At 46.5% G+C, this 22,740-nt stretch overlaps 1 protein-coding gene across 1 annotated transcript; it reads right to left on the bottom strand.

Annotated features, from left to right (window-relative positions):
* Positions 1-1,648: 1,648 nt before the first annotated feature.
* Positions 1,649-19,303, bottom strand: rprd2b (regulation of nuclear pre-mRNA domain containing 2b). Its single transcript, XM_035530493.1, has 11 exons — positions 19,102-19,303; positions 10,070-10,199; positions 9,805-9,932; positions 9,389-9,435; positions 9,157-9,283; positions 8,891-9,066; positions 8,139-8,418; positions 7,303-7,593; positions 6,053-6,256; positions 5,281-5,551; positions 1,649-5,214 (listed from the first exon to the last, which is right to left on the bottom strand). Exons 1-11 carry the CDS (start codon positions 19,301-19,303, stop codon positions 3,489-3,491), a joined length of 3,582 nt encoding a protein of 1,193 aa, XP_035386386.1. The 3' UTR covers positions 1,649-3,488.
* Between the last annotated feature and the right edge of the window lie 3,437 nt (positions 19,304-22,740).

The raw sequence follows: 22,740 nt of genomic DNA, 5'->3' as shown, positions 1-22,740 counted from the left end.
CGGCTGCTAAATGCTACGAATATTACCCAGGCCAACAAACTGCTCCTCACACTTTAAAGTCGTTCCCATTTGTCCTGCAACTGCCTTTAGCTGGGAAGCCGTTCCGAAAATGTTAGACTACAGTCAATCAGTAACACGAACAGGCTAAAGGCAATATCTGTTATATTTGAACAGGCCAAGAAGAGAATAGTAAACATCGACTAGAACTGGATTAATAACCCGACAGCAGAACTATGCAAATGCAGCCTGCACGTGCGTAATGTCTAAATTTACCAATTTAAACACCCCCAAAACCAACTGCCTATTTCATGCATAAACAAAACCAGCCAAATTCATAAATGAAAGTTCAGAACAGAGGTCTAATTATTCAGCGAGGGAAGGACCACCCACGTTCAAAGCCAATATCTTATCCGAGTACAAGACCGCACAAACACGATTGCAAAGCTAACGGTGGCCTTTAGGCTGCGGAATGTAAAATATAGCAAATTCTCCTTCTGGCAGGTGAATTATAAACCAGATTTCGGGAAGAACACTTATCAGTTATAGTGAAGTTGCGAGTGAACCATTTGTAATGATATCAGTTGACCGGAAGATGGCGACAAAGGAGCTAACGTCAAACGGTCACACGGCGTATTGACGTGAAACGACTGTCGGATTAGACTAAAATCCAATAAATTCAGCCAGGGTTGCAGCAGTCACAGGCTTGAATCTAAGTTTGCCACTTACTGAAAATCAGTGTTGGTGTACACTACAGTATCAGACCCACGTAAAGAGGGAGCTTGTGTATTCTAGTGGTGCTGTGATTCTTCTCTCTCTCTCTCTCTCTCTCACACACACACACACACACACACACACACACACACACACACACTTACACTTACTTTTCTAGCCTAGCCTTACATGCTGGAAAGGAAATGTTTACAGGCTTTGTGTGTAGAAGTAGTCTTGTGTTTAGAACAGTCCTTATTTGAACGAACCGGGCCCCAGGCAGTCGGGCTTAAGGGAAACCAAACAGTCCTGCTTTTGCAAACACAGGATGGCAGGTGGTGTGTACGTGGAGCCAAGAGTGATTAGAAAATATAAAATTTCATGTCTTATACAGCACAAAGAGCAGTAAACAAAAAAAACAAACAAAAAAACTCCCCAAAATTAAAAACCTCAAATTATTCTTGAACTGCATCTAGATTAATGTGAACTACCCAGGCCCCAAATTGAATGTGAAAAAAGCACATTTTCCCATGTATCCCACTGAATTAAGGGTGAACTCAATAATATGCACATTCACAGCAAGTAGTGCAGAACAGAACAGTGGCTTATGAAGCTGGAGGGCGTTCAGTTTAGTGTCACATTAAAACAGCTGTATTTGTCGACAACCTTTTAAAATAAATCTCATGTGTTCTACAGCCACACAGGTATGCTTGTTTAAGCCTAGCAGCACGTACTCTAACTGGGGTTAATCATTTGCTTTCGTGCTGTTCTGTGATGTGGAGGATGCTCTTCTGGGACCTTGGGACCCAGTGCCACCATGGATGTGTTGAAGTGTGAAGCACTGAGCGCAGCTCGGGGTTAGTGTTGGGAGGAACCAGGCTCAAGTGGAAGGCCCTGTCTAAATGTGAATGCAGAGAGGGAAAAAACGAAGACACCGCCATGACGTTCCTCAGATCTTGAACATTTCAGCACACACTGTTATGGGGAGGCGAAAAATCACAACAACTAGTTTCACTACTCATACATGCAAAAATTACTACAATGTACAGTTTCTTGTAATGTTAGCATTCCTACCCATTCTTCAGTTTGGTGAAACCAATAAGAAGGTTTAAAGCAGACATTTAGCATTAGGCTTTGCACTAAGCAAAATACTGTTTCATCAGAACACTAGAACCTTGTGACAGGAAAAAAAAAGACTTAAAAGAAATCAAAATCAAATCAAAACATTTTTTCAAACATATCCTAAACATATCAAATGCATGGTAGAATGCTGTCTGTAACTATGTACATAATGTACGGACCGTAATCATATACAATCATAATGGGAAAAAGAATTCAGGACTTGATTTGTATTCTGACTATTGATTAAAGGGTTTCTCCATTTCTCTTCGAAATGTATCATTCATGGGAAAACGGGGAACTGGTACATAAAATGCGTCGTGCAGGTGGTCTAGGAAGTCTTGGGTGGGCCTTTTCTCAACAGCAGGTGCCTCTGCGTAACCTTTGTGTTCCAATTTCTGACATTGCGAAGACCTTTAGAGGCAATTTACAAATAATAATCATGTGGTGGAACACACATGTCGTCGTGTCAGGGAGAAGAGGCGAATTGCGCAGGCTGGATGCCTGCGGAGATGGTCAGAGGTCGGAGACAAAAGCTCTCCTGGTTTAACACACCACTCACAGCTCTTTCCTAGACCACACTCCACAGCACACAGTTCCTGCACCGTCCCAGGAAAGGTTGCGAGAAAAAAAACAAAAAAACCAAAAAAAACCAAACAAAAAAAAAAAAAAACCCCAAACAAAAAAAAAAGATCATAAGGAAGAAAACAAGTTTAAAATGCAATAGTTTTAGTCACACATTCTGTCTTCACGTTTCTAGAAACCAAAAATGGAAAACCACACCAAACCAAAAGATAACATTGTCGTCAGTAGGGTAAAGAAAGCCCAGCCCCCATTACAGCTCCCATCAGGCGTGGTTCTCAGTGCAGGATTTTTATTACCAGTGATACACAGGAGAGCTCGGTTCAGATTCAACAACAAAACCAGGACAGAAGGCGGGTAATCTACTCTCAGGGGTGTGTGTGTGTGTGTGTTTTTTGGGTGGGGAAGCTCTGTGTCCACTGTATTCAGCTAGCTCACTTCCTCCAAAGCCCCGGACTGGTGCTTCTCCGAAGTCGAGCCTGAGGGTCATCTGAGCTGGACGAGGGCTGGGTAACACTGGGTGGGATCGTGGTTGGCCAACGCTTATTCTAAGGTTATGCCTGTGAGCAGTTTGGATGTGAAGCAGAAGCAGACTGTCCTGGTACGCATGGAGGCAGTAACCCAGCTTTCTGTCTGCTGCCCTTAAAAGCAGGAGGCGACGACAGCGGGACAGCGTGGCCGGTTACAAGAAGCAAACTTTCTATTTCATTTAGAATCAGAGGTCTAGCTAAGGAAGCAGAGCAGTTTTTACATGTTTGCTCTCACACCCATGGGTGCACACACATGCGCGCGCGCTCACACACACACGCGCACACGCACTCTTCATGCATTCATCTCACACAAAAGGAAACGGGACCGAACTGAATAACCACCTTAAATCTCCTTCACTCCCTCCATCTTCCTGCGGCCGTCTTCGCGTTTCTTCCGTGTTTTCTCTCCCCTAGTATGGGCCCTGTCTGAACGTTTTGGCTGCGGTTGAGAGAGGCTTCGCTGAGCGGGTGGCGTGAGTTTAGCTTGTATTGTGGCCTGGGGATGGAGACGGCTCTACACTTCCTGTGACCCTGAGCCTAATGGTGACTTTAGTAACGCGGGGGCAAGAAGGGTCTCTTCGGTGGCTGCAGGGGTCCGCCTCTGAAGGCGGGACCAGGGCGCTTGACGCCTGGCAGCAGGGGCTCTCTGGAGAGGTTGGGGCGTGGGAGGGGCAAGGGCAGGGGCAGTGGGAGGGGCCCTCGCGGGGAGGGTCTCTGGGCGAGAGGGGAGGAGCTCTGTGGAGAGTGGAGGAGGGGGTGCTGGGAGGGCAGGCGGGGCACGGAGAGGGGCGAATGAGGCGGGCGCGCTCGCTGTGCCGTGGCTGGTGTCGGGGAGGGCAGCAGGGGTCGGGGGTCTGAAGGTGACGAGGGCGTCGTCGGGGTGGAGGGTGAGGGAGGAGTGGGGCTTGGCCCCTCTCGCCCTCTACCCAGGAGGGGTGGCGGCACTCCTGGGGTACCGGGGCGGTGGAGAGGGGCAGCGTGCCGAGGGGCGAACTGCTCTTTGAGAGTGCCCGGGCGAAGGGGGTCTCTAAGCAGCGAATGGGATTTGCCCCGATTTGGGGCTGTGCTGCTAGCCCCACCCCCACGACCGCCAGCCTCGGGGCGCAGATTAGCAGGAGGGTGGGGCAGGACTCGGTCGATGGGCACTAGGACCCCGCCCACCATCACAGCAGAGGTAGGGGAAATAGGGAAGTCTCTGGAAGGGGCTGGGGGCTGGGGCATGGGTGGGGCTGTGGGTGTAGCCACAGGAGGGGGTGGGGGCTGGGGCATGGGTGGAACTGGAGGGGCAGGGAAAAAAGGAGCAGGAGGGGGGTGGTGTGGAGGGATAGCATGAGGCTGTGTTGGGTGGGCGGGGTCCTCGCTCGTATACGGGGTAGGTGGGTACTGCCCTGGGGGCACCAGATGTACAGGGGGAGGCGCTAAAGCCAGCTCTTCAGAACTCTCAGGCACATGATTGCCAGAGTGATGTGGAGGTGGGGCTTCCATAAACTCCTCCTCTTCATACCAGGCCCCGCCCGCTCTGGAAGCAACTCCGCTTGCCCTCCTCAGACCCCGGCCAATCACGCGGATGCTCTCGACGGTCTGGATACGGCTGTAGCCGAGCGTCTCTATGGGCGTGCCTTCGCTGCCAGCGGTAGCCGTCACCACGGTCTCGATGCGATGGTAGTGTTCGCTGTCTCCGGGTACCATCTCCTTCCTCGATCCCTTCTTCCCTCTCTCCTCCTTCTCTCTCCCTCCGTTCTGAGACCCACCACTCAGCCGGCGCGGGGCTCCACCCTTCGCGCCTGTGTCCTGCACAGAGGCTGCAGAGGAGGAGGCGGAGCCTGCGCTAGACCCGCCCTTCCTCTTCGCCCCGTCCTGCTCTCTGGGTTTGGCTGCACTCTTACCCTTGCCCCCTGGGCTGAAGGCCGGAGCGCGTGAGGATGAGGACGGCGTACGGTAGTCCCGGTCCTTCCTCTCATCCTCGCCAGCAGCGTCCCGCGCTGCAATGGCGCTGTCCCAGGGATCGCTGCGGTAGGCCGTAGGCGAGAGGGCGCCCGGGCGGCCCGCCTTCGGGGGATCACCGAGGACGCAGGGCGCATCCATGATCTCGTCCTGCGTTGGGGTGCCGCCGCTCTCGTCTCGGACCGGGGTGCCATCGGCCGCGTCGCCCCCTACCAGCAGAGGGCTGTTACTGCCGCCGTCATCCAGGCCAAGGCCCAGGACGCTGAAGCAGGGGTTCCCCTGTAGGAAGCTGTTGATCTTGGACTCCAGGCTGGGCATGGCTGGCGCCTCCCTCTCTCTCTCCCTCTCCTGCCTCTCCCGCTCTCGCTCCCGCTCCCTCTCTCGCTCCCTCTCTCGCTCCCTCTCCCTCTCCCTCTCTCGCTCCCTCTCTCGCTCCCTCTCCCTCTCCTTCACCTTCTCCCACTCCAGTCCTCTCTCTCGCTCTGACTCACGTTTGAAGTTGTTGCCAGAAGGTTTGGGAATCTTTGGGGTGGTTGGAGCGGTGGTGGTGGTAGGGGTTGCAGTTGCCGTCGCCGTGGTGACAGCTGAAGTTGTTGAGGTGGAAGAAGATGGGGCATTTGGTGAGGTGAGAGAACCCACACGGGCAGATGAGAGCAAAGAAGACAAACCTGAGAGAGAGCGCGAGAGAGAGAGAGAGAGCGAGAGAGATCATCCAAGAGAGTTGTGCAGAAAAAAAAAAAAAGTTAACTATATGTAACTATATAAAAATCATGTTTAGAAGCAAGGCACTGCTCTGACTAGCATTTCAAGTTTATGGTGTTTAGCTGAGGTTTTTATCCAAAGCAATGAAAAATTATGACAACAACTGGGCAAATTTTACCAACTGACGGTTAAGGGCCTTGCTCAGGGGCCCAACAGGGGCTTGAACTGGCAACCTCGCGATTACCTTGTGATTAGAAATTAATGTGCCAAGTACCTTAGCAACTGACCTACCACCATTTTTTATCCATTGAATCTCAGTTATAAGAAAATCCCAGTACTAATAGTAATAGTTAAACTGATAAATAAAACCTCTACATACTGTGTGTTAGTATGTTTGTGTGTGTGTGTGTGTGTGTGTGTGTGTGTGTGTGTGTGTGTGTGTGTGTGTGTGTGTGTGTCTGTCTCACCCTGCAGGCCAGGACCGTGTGGCTGTGTCTTCGTGAGTGCACTGAGTAGGCCCTCGGGGGAAATGTCCACTCTGGACAGTATGCTAGCCAGCGGGTTGGACACAGGAGCTCCACTGGGAGCCGTGAGAGGAGCTTTTGATGAGGGGGTGTGGCTAGACGGTGTGGTGGGCGTTCCTGGCGAGGGGCGGGACACAGGACTCACACCTGTAGAAAACCAGGGGTGGAGGCACAAGCACTAAACATACTATGAACAGCATGAGTCGTAAAGAAACACAACCTGGACACAAAAACAACCGCTCAGTGTTAAACGTTTCCACGTAAAAGCCAATGATGCAAACCTCTGCGTGGTATCTCACCATCAGAATGCCTCAGAAACTGGGAACCACAGAAGGTGCGTCACCTGGCCGTTTACATTCCCGGTGCTTAGCAGATACTTCCAGAGCGATGTGCAAAAGCACTCAGCTGTATGCACGCGAGAAACCCTTCTGGTAGTAGAGTAGGTGAAAGTGGAACAGTACCACTCAGCTAGAACCTTCATTCCAGTGCTTCTTGAAGACATGGGCCTCGAGTCTACGATTGACAGCAGGTCACTCCACCCGACGGTGCAGAACAGACGTTCGAGGCAGCAGCTGGCGCACACCTCTAACTAGCGTGAGAAAGCGAAGTGACTCTTTGTCGCTGCGTCACACACCTTACAGCATAGCGACGGGCGTGGCTGTGTTCCACCTAGCCCGGCCTGTATGGCTCGCTCATGGCTAGCTCACGGCTAGCTCACGGCTAACGCGCCAGGGGCTGCTGGGCGATGAGCAGAGCGGCAAGGGTGCTGCCGTCCTGCCCACACGGCAGGTGTCCAGGCTGACCAGTTCGCAGAACTGCGGGGCCTCTGTGACGCCCTCAGAGCTGGACCCACTCGAGGCCCCTAATGCAACAGGGCTGTCTGACGTCTGCTTGACGTTTGACGGATACAAAACAGGGTAGCCAGAGTCGGAGAGAGATCTCTATGATGAAGTGGCTTTAGTGCATTTAGTGTGGGTCACACAGCATTTAGTGTGGTTGGTGTGGTATTTACTGCGGAATTTACTGTGTTATATAGTGTAGTTTGTGTGGAATTTAGTGTGGCATGTAGTGTAGTTTGTGTGGTATTTAGTGTGTAATTTAGTGTGGTATATAGTGTAGTTCGTGCGATATTTAGTGTGGTATATAGTGTAGTTTTGTGTGGTATTTAGGGTAGTATTTAGTGTGGTGCTTACCCGTGTTCTTCATCACACTAGTGATGCTGTTCAGGATGGAGCTGATCTTGCCCAGGTCCACGTTGGCCAAATTCACCTGCAGAGGGGCAGAGCTTGCCGTACCCACAGGGCCAGGTGTGGTGGGCGCGGGAGCAGATGATGAGGGAAGGGTCAGATTGGCTGCAGGCTCAGACGCTGCCTTTGTGGGAGCGGCTACAGTAGGGGAGGCCATGATGTGTGGGGACTTGGTCACTGTTACGTGTGTTGCCTTGGAAACAGCTGCAGGACATGTTTTTTCCTTTTTTTCTTCAACTGCATAAAGAAAAGCGCAAGACACATTCTTACAGCAGCTAGTTCTGATAGCACAACTGAAGAGCGTTCACTGGTTGAAGAGAATTCGTACTGGTGCTGTTTCCTTATTGGAATTATTTTAGTCACTAGAGGTTGCTGCTAACTACTTTCTTTTGATGTACAAAATATTAATAGTAAAATATTACAAACATTTGAAAGAGTGTTTAGCTTTAAATGAAGGTACACGTTTAATCGCATAGCTTTAAAAGAAAGTATAAATGTTATTAATATCATTAGTCAATACCTGTTAATTCAACGCACCAATCACATTGCGATAGTGTGTCTGATTGTCACTTAATATGCCAAAAAACCCCAACTGGCCACCAAGAGGGCATAGTATTGGTCAGCGAGAGTCTAAGCTTCTTAATCCATAGAGTTAACTTAACCTTGCAATTACAGTAACATCAGCAATAAGAACTCATACATGCACCCAACAGGTAAAAACTTCTCGAAGCCAAACCCAGAACACCGAAACCGAATCTCCGCCATTGCGGCGTTCTCCTCACCGATGATCCCCGAGGTGGTGGTCTCGTCCTCCTCGGACAGGTCCATGTCCTCCACGGCGCGGTTGTCCTTCTGCTCGGCCGCCCTCGCAGCCTCCTGGTCTGTTGCCGCCTGGCTGCCCCTCGTCCCCAGGCTGTGGAAGGGCGACTCGGAGCCTGTGGGCGAGGGCGCATCCTCCGAGGGGGAGGGGATGGGCGAGTCCTCGGCGCCGGGTAGCGTGGACTTCAGGGAGTCCAGCTTGCGCTTCAGGTTCAACACCCGGTTGGCGAAGGTCTTGTAGGCCTGAACAGAGTGAAACACAGAAGCACTTAGTGTCGAGGTCAAAACGCCCGAACGTGCGATGCCGACCCGACTGTCCTTGTGCGGCAGGCTGTAGACTTTAAAGCTGTTAATTGTGGCCAGCCATTTTGGGTCAGTGCGGAGACGGCGTAAAATAAAAACGTTGTACAACTTCAACTGGATTCTTGTACATGTTTCTTCACTTTGTTGTTGTCAGGAAAAAAAAAACAAAGTTGAATATAGCAGAGAGTGGAAGTTTGTTTTTCTTAGCAGTGGGATAGTTACTAATTAGCTAATAAATCAGTTAGCTCCCCAAGCAACAATGTTTTCTCTTACAGTGTGTTATTGCTTCCATTTTTTTATGGGCTTTGGCTACGGCAGATGCCAACGACTCCAAACTGCGCAGGAAGTGGGGCTGGGAAGACCTGCCAAGTTAACAGCTAAATGTGATCCATCTGCATAACAGCTGACTCACGTTGGCCACGATCTTGACTTCCTTGTACTGCATTTCGTAGAAGACGTCTGCATTGCCCAGAGCGTCCAGCAGGGGGGGCCCTGCTTGCATCTGCGCCTCCAGGATCTTTACAAACTCCTGGAGCTTCCCGCTGCCCTCCTCAAAGTCTTTCGAGAACTTGTTCCCTCCAGCCTTATCTAAAAGACAGAGAGAGTTATTCAGTTCAGCATTCTCCAATAACTGCTACCCTGAGACTCTCACATGGAGCAGAGGACCCAGCCAATCACCTTTGAGCCTCTTAAGAGCCTCGGTGCTGCACACGTCCACCCGGAGTGCGGCCAACTGCTTCTCCCTCAGGTCGGTCTCCTCCAGAGAGCGCTTGTATGTCCCCAGGCGCTCCATCAGCGCATGGGGCTGAGGGGGGTGGGAGGGAGGGAAAAGTTCACTCAACATAAGCTGGAGAGCAGAAGCGAGCACGATAGCGACGGGCCGAGCGACGGGCCCGGCCGAGACACTTACAGCGAATTCGGCCACGATCTTGGACTTCAGAGCAGTTTTGGGGTTGACTGAAGGTGAGGGACAGAAAGAAACAGGAGATAAAATAACGTTTAAGAGGAAAAGGTTGCACAGTCCCTCTCAGCATTCTACACTATTTACAGTGAAAGTACATAATCAGAAACTATGCTTTTATGTTCATACTGTGGTGATGCTCTCCGTTCTCTCTAAGGGCTCTATACGCTGCCAAGAAAAACCAACTCACTCCAAAAAAAGACCAACACTTCCAGTTCATTAAAAAATGCGGACGAAGAGATTTCCCTTCAGAACACTGTATCCTGTTAATCTTTCTAACTCATCCAGTCTGTTATGATCAGTGAGGATGTGTGTGCAGTGATGAGTGTGTGTGCTGGTTCTGCAGAAGGCAGAGAAACAGTTACCAGTAGGGGGTGCCTGCTCTTTCTTCTGCAGAGCAGTCTTCAGCTCTGTGATCAGCTCCTCTGGATAAACGCTCCTCTCCTGCCAAATGTTAAAGATCCTCTCCACTGACTTGCGTACTTTAGCATCCCTGCAAAAACACACAAACACAGAAAAACACATGGGAAATACAAGCTTAGAAATTTAGAAAAAAAGATGAAAAATGATTGTCGTCATCTAATGTACATGGATGCACGTGCACACGCGTGCAGAAGGTGGGCTACTGACCTGACCAGCAGGGCGGCGTCTGGTAGGATGTCGGCGAACGTGGAGCGGTATGCGATAGCATTCTTCCTCTTGCAGTTCTGAATGACATCGTTGGCGAGGTAGAAGAGATTCAGCCTGTGGTTGGCGTCCGCTAAGCAGAAAGGAAGAGGAGGGTGAGGATGATGTTGTAAACTTCACTCACGCACACACTCAGGGTACAGTAAGGAGCTGCAGGCAATGGGACTAAGGTGTTGAACAGTTTCCTTTATATTCCTCCATCCAGCTGGGGGGAGGGTGTCACTCTGGTGTTCTGGTTAGATGTGGTGTGAGCTGGTTTTGTGCACAAGTCAAATAAACCACCTACATTAAAGTACTGCATTACATTACTACAGCATTCATTTAATGATGATCATATCACAGTGACCAGTTTAGCCTACAGTCTCCCTGTGTGAACGAGCCAAAACACAGTGGGAGATGAATCCTGCAGAGTGCAAGTCTAGGCACCTCACAGACTAGTGGGTTTAATACCATGTCAAAATCAATCATATTTTCTACAAGACAAGCAAAAACTAACAAAGATGGAATGGAAATCTGTCAACATTGTAACATAATATATGTCTTTACTGTTTGGAAAACCAACTTAGGCTCACACACAGACACACATCATCATCAACTCTCTATTTGCACAACAAATGTGTAACACTTCTAACCACATTTTCTCTCTCCAACACACACACACACACACACACACACACACACACACACACACACACACACACACACACACACACACACACACACACACACACCTTATACATGACGGAAGGAAAAAGTACCCAACACAGATAATGAACTTGTAAGAGGCACATGCAGAAACAATGTATATATTAGAAAAAACAGTACACTGTTATCAATTTTGATTATTGGCTGAAATTCTTATAAAAGACCAGCAATTATATTAATTAATTGACCATTTATTGGCAGAAAATACAATTGCTGCTGATACATGTTGGGCACCTGCATGTATTAGGAATAATGGAACATACACAAACACTTGTTAAATGCAAAGCTACATAAAATTGTAAAGGATTAAGAGCCAAAGGGTTTAATGTGTTTGAGCTGTTACTGGATGTCAACTTGTGGACCTGCCTGCATGTGAGTGAAATACAGCAAACAACAAGGACAAACAAACCAATAAAATCATGTTACTTTATACAGTGTCTGAGCCCTTGAGAAATCCTTGTGACATGGATAAGAGCAGCCAACAGTATTTTTTCTGAAATGACAATATTGGAAGGTCGGTAACATGAATATGTAGCATAACACTGTTCAGTGAACCGGTCCTTCAAAACACTACACGTGTGGAAGCTGACATCAGAGTCAAAAGCGGATGCGGTTTAAGAAATGGCCAGAGTGAAACTGACCCACGCTGCGAGGAACGCTAGGTACCCAACATGGCACAATATTACTCGAGTTCAGCTGCTCCCGCTGTTTAGTTGCAGAGAAACCGGACAAGCGTTTGATACCCTTCTTCAATTGAACGGCAAAGCTAAGATCTGTAATCACATAAGGAGTTGTGTCTAATAAACACGCACTCCCCAAACGCGTCGGCCTAACACTCCTCGGATTCTGAGACGCCTCTACAGACACACTCGTAGCTTTTTAAACATGCGCACAAGTGTCCAATCAGGATGACAGCCACTTAAAAAGGCTGTCGCAAGAAAGATACATAAATGGAGGAAGGCCATGTAGAATCAGAGGAAATGCCACTAAACACCTACATACACCGTGAGAACTATTGTGGCTTTGGATTTGAATTGGTTTAAATTCTAGCAAACCCCACTTGATGTCTGAACTACAGCTGTTCTCTATGTCTGTGCCTGATGCTACATAATACATAGAACATGCAGACAGACAAACACACACACACACACACACACACACACAAGTTTTTTAAAAGTAAATAAATGTTTCATAAAAGAGAACGCACTTATTTTGTGGCAGGCCACGTGCAAATTACTGATCGTCACGGTGTGTGTGATGTGAGATTTCAGAGTAAACGGTCTCTTGAGACCCCTGCTGGTATGCTGAACCATTCTAGTGCACGTCAGCCTGCAACCCATTAGATTCCTCAAATTCAGTCGCACTCAAATTTAATGACCTTCACTTTATCCAAGAAATGTAAACAACCTTGGCCCAAAGAATGCAAACTAATCTTACACCACGTTCTTTAGAATCTGCAACAAGGCATGGTGAATTTACAACACACAACGCAGCACACTATATTTGGGCTCATATAATGCATCGCAAACTGCTACACACAAAAATCCCCTTCCTCCTCAACACTGTCTAATAAAACCCCTCACATTCAGCATCTTTGGGCCCTGGAGTAGGGTTGGGTACCGAAATCCAGTACCAATATGGCACCAGTTCATATATGACTGGTACATACCAGATCAAACTGAAATTCAGATTTACTTACTTAATCCTATATGCAGTCAATTGGTACATGCGTGTTTGGACTCATAATTTTGCTTCTTTAGAACAAAAGTTACCAACAATGCTAATATCAAGTCAACAGCACTGATAACAGTCTTTGTAAATAAGATACAAGTCCACAAATCTCTCTCAACCTCTCAAAGCTCATCCAGGTCACTGCCTTTGTTCTAAGATAAAGAAATTTGGACTCCAAACATGTAATTGCTGTAAATGAGATATTCCGCTGAAATACTCCTCAGCTGCTGATTCAAATATTTGCTCTCTGGTGCTCCAGAACAGATGCTACAGGCATAAGAAGTATTACTGCGTGTCACACAGCCATCGCTTGTCCCCCATCATGCTAGTCCCCATCACGCTAACTCTGAGAGCAGCAGACCCCAACCATTATCTAGGTACTGGCAGCTTAAACACAGTGAAAATGTCTGAAGCTAAATGGTCTAAAGAGTGCTTATATTTCACCAAAAAGGATTCCAACACTAGTGCTTATGTAAATTTGTGAGGTGTTTTGTATTTATTTATATTTATATATATTTAAAGTGTTAATATATTGTTCACTTTGAAGTACAAATTTGCCTTAGAAACATAACTTTTATGAAGTAGCAGTTCAGACACTGTTTGAAAGTTTCATTTTAGCACTGGTATCGGAAAAAAACCCCAAACGATACCCAACCCTGCTCTGGGCTCAGGCCTCTGCTTGGCAGCGGGGTGCTTGTGGTCCCTCTGATCATACCATCTTCTACAGGGATCAGATGGGTTTGGCTCCATAGTCCCTAAGCTGCCTGTGTCCCCACCCACACCTTTCTACCTCAGTCACTCACACTCCAACAGAAACCGCTTTCAATTTTCATGATCGTATCTCAGACATCCGAGAGTTGACTTCATCCATCCAGACAGCATGCTCAGGTGGCCATCACATGACCTGCGTTTTGTGCTGGCACCCCTGGCATAAGCCACTCTCCAGAGGAGAAACTCCTTCTGAAAACCCGCTTTCTGTGTGGCACACCCTTCCCAAAAGCCAATTCGGCTGTACAGTGCAGCCCACGTCACGAAAGGTGATGTCACACCCTAAATGTAATTTAAAATGCACCTCATCACTCCTGTCTTTAAGAGGTCAGAAGTGACGTGTCTGAATGGCTCACAGCTCGTAGCCTTCGCGGCACCTTCACCCGAGAGCCGACAAGGTCCCATCTGTGACAGCACGCTGCCAGATGAATGGGTTGCGGGGGGCCCACTCTGGTTTTGTACGCTCGGTCTGTCGACCCACTGAGCTCAGCAGCTTACTATGGCCGCAGGGGAAGCAGGAGGCTGATGTCTCGGGGGCCCCTTTTCGACGGTCTTTTCAACATGACCTCGCCGGGGCACAGTGCCAGCATCACGCAGGGGGAGGAGAGGACGAAGGGGGCAGAACGCACTCACCCTCGGCAGTTAAACACAAACGTACGTTCCACTGAGGTGATTCCTTTGGTGCTTCGTCTGTTTGCTACAGACTGTAATAGAAAATGTATAGTCAATCAACCTCGAACAGTTTGTGCAGCAAGTTAAGGTGTTACAGGCGCGTCCTCTCATCTCTCTGACCCCGACCTTGTCCATTGTCTGACCCACCCAAGTTCTTGACGCTGGTGCTGGGAAGATCGGTGCGGGACAAAACAACTCCTAGTAGGAAGTTGTTCTTTTTTCCATCTGCGGGTGGGCTGAGGGAGGGGGAAGTGACCCTCTCCCTTACAGACGCTTGTGTGTGCGTGCGCGTGTAACGGAGACGCCCTCAGGCTGAGTCTTTGAATAAACTTTACTTTTCCTTTTTTACCCTCGCCTCCGTGTCAGTTCATAGCACAGGAATTGCCGGACTCATTATATTGTTTCTCTAACCTGTCCAGGAAGACACTGTCTAATGTCATATTGATGAGAAGGCAACATTTCCACTGAAAGATCCAAAGCCTGAACATAGAGTGGTGTTTTCATTGTTCTATCGTTTATAACAACTGGCTCCACGATAGCTGCACTGAGCTGATAAGCTAGCTAAATAAATGCCCGGGCCATGAACTTTTAACTTAGGTGAAGATTTTTTGGGTCTTCTGCTTCGTCATCGTTTACACTGTTGAAATGGAAGTGCAACATTTGAGTACACCCGTTCCCACACACCCTTCCAAAGGCTTGTCCAACAGCCTTGACTTCCGTTAACACAGTAATGGGACGGCCCTTGAGATGGCGGCAGGGGTTCCACCAAACGGAATGTATGAGGGGATGTTGAACGCACTGCTGCAACACAGTGAGAGGAGGAAACAGAAAGGAAAGACTTTGGCATTTAGAATGAAGCTGGTGTGTTTTCCTGTCTAAACACAGTGCATAGCGGTGATGACCGTTGGAAATGCTACGTCTCCTCACTAGAAACGCGTGCACATACACACACACGCCGATGTGCACTCGTGACTGCTAGTCACATTTAACAATCACAATTAAAGCATGAGGCAAAACAAATTACTCTTATCAAAAACTAATTACTGCTATCAGCAGCTCAGGCAGGGCTTTTTAGTTAATTAGGGGATGTGGGCTTCTTGTGGTATAACCTGGACCTGTGAAAAACACACACACACACAGACTCGTTAACAGTTTCAGTGTAAACATGACTGTGGACAAGCCATCTGAAAAGGAAATTAAAGTAGACAAATGTACGCTCCTGTAACCCAAGTACTGAATTCTTATTAAGGCGTTATTTCAATATGAAATCAATAAATAACAACCCTGCCTTTTCCTGAAGGTTAAGCATTGTTATACATGCAAATGGGTCCAGGTGGCCTGGGTTTGCCAGAAACCTTGGCAACCTGTTTCTTTCTTCAAGTCCTTTAAAATGTTTACATTTTCCACAAAGAATAATCCAGGAACACTGTGAAAAGGGCACTAAAGAAATGTTCACCTCATGCCAAAAAAGAGAGAACAAAACAGTCCTGCTCATGTCCAGTAGTTGGCAGTGTAGAGCTACTAAAGCATCCACAACTAAAGGCAGAGGAAGATCTTAAACAGTCAGAGGCACACACACCACTTCCCAGCTACAATCATGACACAATTCAGGCCAATTATATCTAAAATACACCACCACCACAGCACAGACCAAAAACACTAAATGGTCCAAAGGGTTGGATTATCTATACAGTTAAATGCACAAAAACACCCACGTATTCAAAATGCAGATGAGCAATTCCTCAGTTTTGCCTCCTTAATGCATTCTGCCACCTCTTCCTGAACTTCAACAGGGAAAAACTACCACCTCACATGCACAACCCCCCCCCCCCCCCCCCCCAAAAAAAACTACCACCCCCCCAGGCACAAGCCCCACACACACACAAACTAACACCCCCCTCAGGCACAAGCCCCACATTCACAAACCCTACATGCACATTCAACACAGTGTAGAACACTTTTCTAGTTTGGCTGGTATTATCGTAGTTATTGTTGCAATATATATCATAAAAACCTTTGTTTATATATTTTAGTCTGATGGTAAATTTGTCAGTGTGAACACTAAGCGAATCAGGACTAAAAAACAAAACTGTATAATTTTCTGCTTTGGGCCAAACTACAAATATAAACGCAACCTTAATTTTCGTTACTGCTCTACAGAAACTAGAGCCATTTTATATGTACATACACATTATGTAAAAACCTTGACTTAAGGTTTTGACTTAAGGTAAACCTTTCCTGGATTACCTAAGGTGTCTTGGAATATAAGGTTTCCACTTTAAGGCATCTCAGGGAATGGAGTGCTGGGTTGTCTTAAAGGAAACTCGTTTCTCTGTTATTCAATTTGTGTGTGCAACGCCACAGAGCTGAAGGGGCTGGTGACTGACACTGCCGGTCTATGTGCACAGCCATGGACGAGGCCCTGCTGTAAAAGACGTCAGCAACATAGCGAATCTGTAATACACCGAGCCAACAGAATGGGGTCATGCGGGGCAGACGCCCCCTCCGGTGTGTCCCAGGGCATGGCCTCACCTCTGCTTTACTGCTTCAACACTATGCAAAACCCAATATACCCCAAAGCACAACATAAATCATCCACCATAGCCAAAATCTTTTTTTATACACTGTAGTTTACCAAAAGGGAAGAGCCTTGTAGCTCAATGTGCATTTGAGGGAAATAAAATCTCGACTCATTTTACAAAGTGGCAAAATACTTCATCGGGAAGAGCAACAAAAAGACAACAAATGACAAATTTAGTTTTTTTCTATAGACTACATTCTGGAAATTAAACTAGAACAAATGGTTTTTTCTATAGAATACATTCAAGGAATTATTTATTTCTATAGCTTACACGAAGTACAGTAGAGCTCTACAGTTCCCATTCTAGGAATAACAGTGGGACCAGAATCAAACCCAATGCAGTGCAATGGCTCAGTTAAACAGAAGGATATATAACCCTATCCACCACCACACCATTCCACTAAAGCCTAGCATCAGCCAACCTATAGACCGACTTCAGTTCACCTGGGGAAATGTCACCTGCTCTGGGAATACTACTACTACATAAACCTTCCCATGTAAAATGTTTTAAAATACAATGGATAACACAGATACAGAAACAGGAGTAACTGACTTCATATATGGGCCGCATGGGAGCGATCACGTACGGTCATTAGATGGGCACTGTGACCCTCTGGTTGGCAAATGTACCAGCTCAACACACCTGATAAACAGAACAAGCCAAAACGGCACCAAGTCAAGCAAGTTATCCTACAGAAATATCCACAGCCTCGCAAAATAATAAAATCTCTCTCCTCATGGTGAAGTACACTGATCAACACTGCCCTTTAAGTTCAAAGTATTGTTTTAAACAATAGCAAAAGATTCATAAATCCACAATCAACCAGCAGTGAGCACTGAAGTGAGTGATTAATGACAAAGAATAAAAACAAAAAGACATAAAAAATGTATGTAGCCTAATTTTACTTTACCAGAAGGTGAAAAAAACAACAAAACAACCTTTTTTTAAACCATGACAAAACTGACTGCAGTATGTGGTTTTCTGGGTAAAGGGCCCTTTACTGGCAAACACTTTCAGCATATTAGGACTATGAGACTAACTAACCTTTAGTGAGTCGTCCATAAATGTAAACATGTCATTGTAAAATGCTATCATAGGAATGTATCCTTTTAGACTATATGAACAGAGAAGCAGGGATATTTCCTGTGCACTGCAATAGATTACATAACAAATTTATGATATTTTCTGATGTCTGCTGACAAGTTGCATAACTCAATGCAGCACAATAGTTTACAACAATAACCTCTACAACAGCAGCAGCCGGAAAACAACAGATAACATAACTGTAACAGACATAGTTGTTTACAGGATCTGGCCTTTTAAAAGCATCTCTTTTCTTATTAAACATGTGGTTCATGCAATGTTCTTAAGTACTTGCCTCTTCTGATACAAACGCTACGCTAAAAAAAGTGACTTAATTTATCACGATTGTGATAACATCACCCACCCCGACGCAGATTTCAGTCGATACTTTGCTTTGACTGGGCATGTCACCAGCTTTATTGGATTTTAGGGCTTTTGTTTTTAGTAATGTGCTTATGTATGAAAATGTCTTTCATAATGGCATTAAGACCCACATTTACTAAAAGCCTTAGTTGGGGAATCGGAGCCATTTGATGATGCTGCGCTAGGCGAGGACTTTCTGACATCAGTCACTTAGCTGGAGGTGTCTTGTGGTGGGGCAGAGATGTCGTTAAGATACGTTTGCACATCTTAACGCTACAACACATTTTCAACGTCGGTCAGGCCCAGGATACTTGGCTTGGTAGCCACCCACTGACTGGGGGCAGGGCTCCAAACTTCCCCAGTCCACAAAAACGTTACCATCGGCTACCCAGTGACTGGGGGCAGGCCACCAAACTGCCCCAGTCCACAAAAAACTTCACCATCAGCGCCCTTGAACACACTATATGGCTGCGGATCTTTGTCTGGCGAGTCGTAGTTACCTCAGAAACCAAACCGCCAGAGCTGAGGGACGTTAGCTGTCGGGTCAGATGTGTACACAAGTGTAGTTCGTATTTGGGCGAGTTTAACTTTGCGAGGCGACACGCAAATGCTTGCAAAAGTACAGCTCGGCCTACAACAACAGTAAGCTAACCCTGGCTAAGATAAACTAAGCCAAGATAAGCTAAGCTAAGATAAACTAAACTAAAATAAGCTAAGCTAAGCGAAGCGAAGCTAAGCTAAGCTAAGCTAAGCTAAGCTAAGCTAAGATAAGATAGCAACCGACTGCTGTGACGTGATAACGTTCCATCTCGGCAACTGCAGGCGCGAGGCAACACTGTGAGGTAAGCATTAGCCAGCTAGCTTAGCCTATTTTAGCTTAGCTTAGCTATAGGAAAAGACGAGGGAAATGACAAGAAAAAAAAAACCGCAAAAGCGGGCTGCAATTTACATAAATTGTCATCACCAGAAAGTGCTTTCCCAGACAGTCGACCGAGCAGCTACTTGGATTTTTGTTAGCAGAAGAGCAGTAGACAGAATAGATAAGCCATTTTAGCTAGACCAGAAACTCACATTTTTTAAGCCACTTCATCCAGTACCGAACTATAAGGCTGTGGTACTTCTTGTTTTCAATACACCAAGAAGAAAGTCCTTGAATTGACTCCATTGTGTTTGTAACTCCTTGAAATCGGCGATCCAGCGATGCCTCCAAAGCGGCAGAAGAGCTGCGGCCACCACTGTGACCGCTGCTGGCCGCTTCGGGTCCAGCCGCCATCTTTCCTTTACTTTCCCGGTCAACAGACCTTATTTAGACGTGACCGCTAGGGGGCGCAGACCGTAGAGGCGGACTTGGGCCGCGTTCAAAAGGACCGTTTTAGAACTAAAACGGTTTTGTATTTTTCTAAACGCAATCTATAGGAAGTTTTTTTTTCAATCTCGAATTTGCGAGTATAGTTATGCCTATTATGTTCTAAGGGCAAAAGAGATAAGCAAATCATGCACTTTCAGCCAATTTACCTAATATAAAGAACAAAGTGATATTTTCTACTTTTACTTCATAATAACATTTAATCAAAATATATTGAGTATACTGATAAAATGTACAAGGATGTCTCTATAGTTGTTAAGAAAACTAAAGATGACTAAAAACACTCCCAAACGTCCCTCTTTCATTCGGATAACTCGTTCACGCAAGCCTGTTCCCTGTGCTGGCCTCCCCTTTTTAGTGTGGGCGGAGTCAGCGGACTTTGTCCAGCAGAGGGCGATCTCGTCGCGCTGTATACACGAAAGTAAGGCCGCTCCATGGACGTGTCATGCAGACACCAGAGGAGCACGCCAGGGCTTCAGTCTTCGAATCCGGGACGGTACTGACTCCACTAATATAAATATATAGTCCATTCTGTGTTTGATATGATAGGACACAAGCACACACAACTTTATCAGCTGGAGGACCTTTCTGAACATTTAGCTGACACTTTTATCCAAAGCAACTTACCATTATGATTGAGTACAACTTGAGCAATTGAGTGTTAAGGGCCTCTCTCAGGGGCGCAACAGTGGCATCACACACTGATTTGCATCACACACTGAATATGCACAAGTTTTTTTCTTCTTCTGAAACTCGAGGACTATCAACAGTCTGAGAGGCATAAGAGGGACAGGGATGTTGGAGGTCAGACTGAGGTGACAGAGGAGGCAGTACATATTGACCCCGTAGAGAAGAGCAGGTTGTAGTATGAAAGTAGCGTGAGGGTGGTGGTGTTGGTGGGGGTGGGGTGGGGGTGTTGTTACAGCCTTCACATCCACACACTGTTTACCTCTTCTACTTTTGTTCTGAGGCCGGGCCTCTGTGGGTTGCCTCGGGTCAGCGCTTCACGGTCAGAAACAGAAGAAATCCCTCTCACTCAGCATCACAGGAGGGTTATCAACACCTGACAGCCGGGAGAGAAAACACCGGTACCAGTCCAGCAAGTGGAGGCGTTGTGATGGACAGAACTGCACAGTGTCCTTAGTGTGAGACTGTGTGAAACATAGGACAGCAGGAGACCATGTGAGGACTATATTAGACCATATGAGACTTTATGAGACTGTGTGAGTCTGTTTAAGACTGTAAGTGATTGTCAGTATGCATGAATATACATGTTTATGGAGAACATCTAGTCCCAGGGTAATATGACTGGCTAATGAAGCATGTAACACTAATGCTGCGTTGGGAATATTCACATTTCCTCCCTGCGCTGTGCAGCTGTACAGGGGTGAGTTCAGTCTGCCGAGTTCAGTCCAGGCTGTTGAAGTTTTGCGTGTAGACAAATTAGCTGACAAAAAGGCAAACTCAAGCAGCAGGAAGGAAACAGATCTCAAAAATACAAATCACAGATCCCAAATCACTGCACAGATCCTGAGCACATTGCGATACAGTAAAAGATCTCTTTCGCTGTCTCTTTCTCATACACAAACACCACACATGCACACAGACACATGCATACGTACACACACCCACCAGAGTTCATGTAAATGTAGAAATACTCACTACTGCCCCAGTCACAGCATATGAACACTGGGATCTTCAAAATCTGGCCAAGGACATTTTCACCATAAACGTCAGATGCTTATCTGTTATTTTTATATGTGTGTGCGTGTGTTTGAGTGTGTGTTTTCACCCTTCCAAGTCACAAGCCTGCAAAGCTCTGAGTATTTGACTACAGCCGTAGCTCAAAAAGGCATTTCCTGACTTCCTTAGTTCTTAAAACTGTCAATAAAGAAGCATGTGATTGCGTGCGTGGCTGTCTCAGCATATTCACCGCCAGCCCCATGTGTTATATAATATGTATGGTACTGTGCAAAATTCTCACACAGGCCCATGTTAGGTTTTATTTTTTAACAGTGGTATAATGACCATATATTATTATATCTCAGTATCTTTATTAAGATACAAACAAAAAAATACAGGAAATATGTAAAAAAAAAAAAAAAAAAAATTCAGAACAAAATGAAGTTTTCTGAGGTCATCTTCAGGTTCCACTCCATTCAGGTTTGAGATAGCCAGGTTCCTGCTACAGGGAAGCCACATTAAACACTCTCCACTATAGCCTATAGAAGATGCTTTTAAAAAAAAACAAAAAAAAACTGCATTTAAAATTTTAAAATATTTTCTGGTTGTATCCTAATAAAGAGACTGAGAAATATTATATGTCACTCTACCACTGCTAAAACAACTCTAATTGGGTGGCCTAAGACTTTTGCACAGTACAGTGCGTCCGTGGTGAAGTCTCTCCGTCAGATCAGCTCCATTTGGAAAGGAAGATACATGGACTCTGTAAAAGTGCTGCGTCAGCAGGGTCTTAGTGCAGCTGTCAGCCGTGCGTCTACTGCTCCCACGCCGAGCATGGCGCTTCTTACTCCACTGGCTTGACACTCTGGCACCTTCCCACAAAGAGCTGGCTGCTTTAGTCACATACGCCTTGGATAGAAGTTATTACCTCCGTTTATTGCTACATTCATTACACCTCTGTCTGTGACACAAAGATCTCACCGTCCTGCAAGAATTCTTCAAACCCTATATCCTTCATACCCTATACCCTTCATACCCTATACCATTCATACCCTATACCCTTCAGACCCTATACCATTCATGCCCTATACCCTTCATACCCTATACCCTTCAGACCCTATACCCTTCATACCCTATACCGTTCATGCCCTTTACCCTTCATACCCTATACCCTTCAGACCCTATACCCTTCATACCCTATACCCTTCATACCCTATACCCTTCATACCCTAGACCCTTCATGCCCTATACCCTTCATACCCTATACCGTTCATGCCCTATACCCTTCATACCCTATACCCTTCAGACCCTATACCTTTCATACCCTATACCGTTCATGCCCTTTACCCTTCATGCCCTATACCCTTCAGACCCTATACCCTTCATACCCTATACCGTTCATGCCCTATACCCTTCATACCCTATACCCTTCAGACCCTATACCCTTCATACCCTATACCGTTCATGCCCTTTACCCTTCATGCCCTATACCCTTCAGACCCTATACCCTTCATACCCTATACCCTTCATGCCCTATACCCTTCAGACCCTATACCCTTCATGCCCTATACCCTATACGCTTCATACCCTATACCCTTCATCTCACAACATATCAAAATACAACATATATGACAGAAAATACAAAACAACGAATTAAACTC

The sequence above is a fragment of the Electrophorus electricus genome, chromosome 10, assembly GCF_013358815.1.
Source record: "Electrophorus electricus isolate fEleEle1 chromosome 10, fEleEle1.pri, whole genome shotgun sequence".
NCBI lineage: Eukaryota > Metazoa > Chordata > Actinopteri > Gymnotiformes > Gymnotidae > Electrophorus > Electrophorus electricus.
This window is presented reverse-complemented; position numbering and strand designations above follow the sequence as displayed.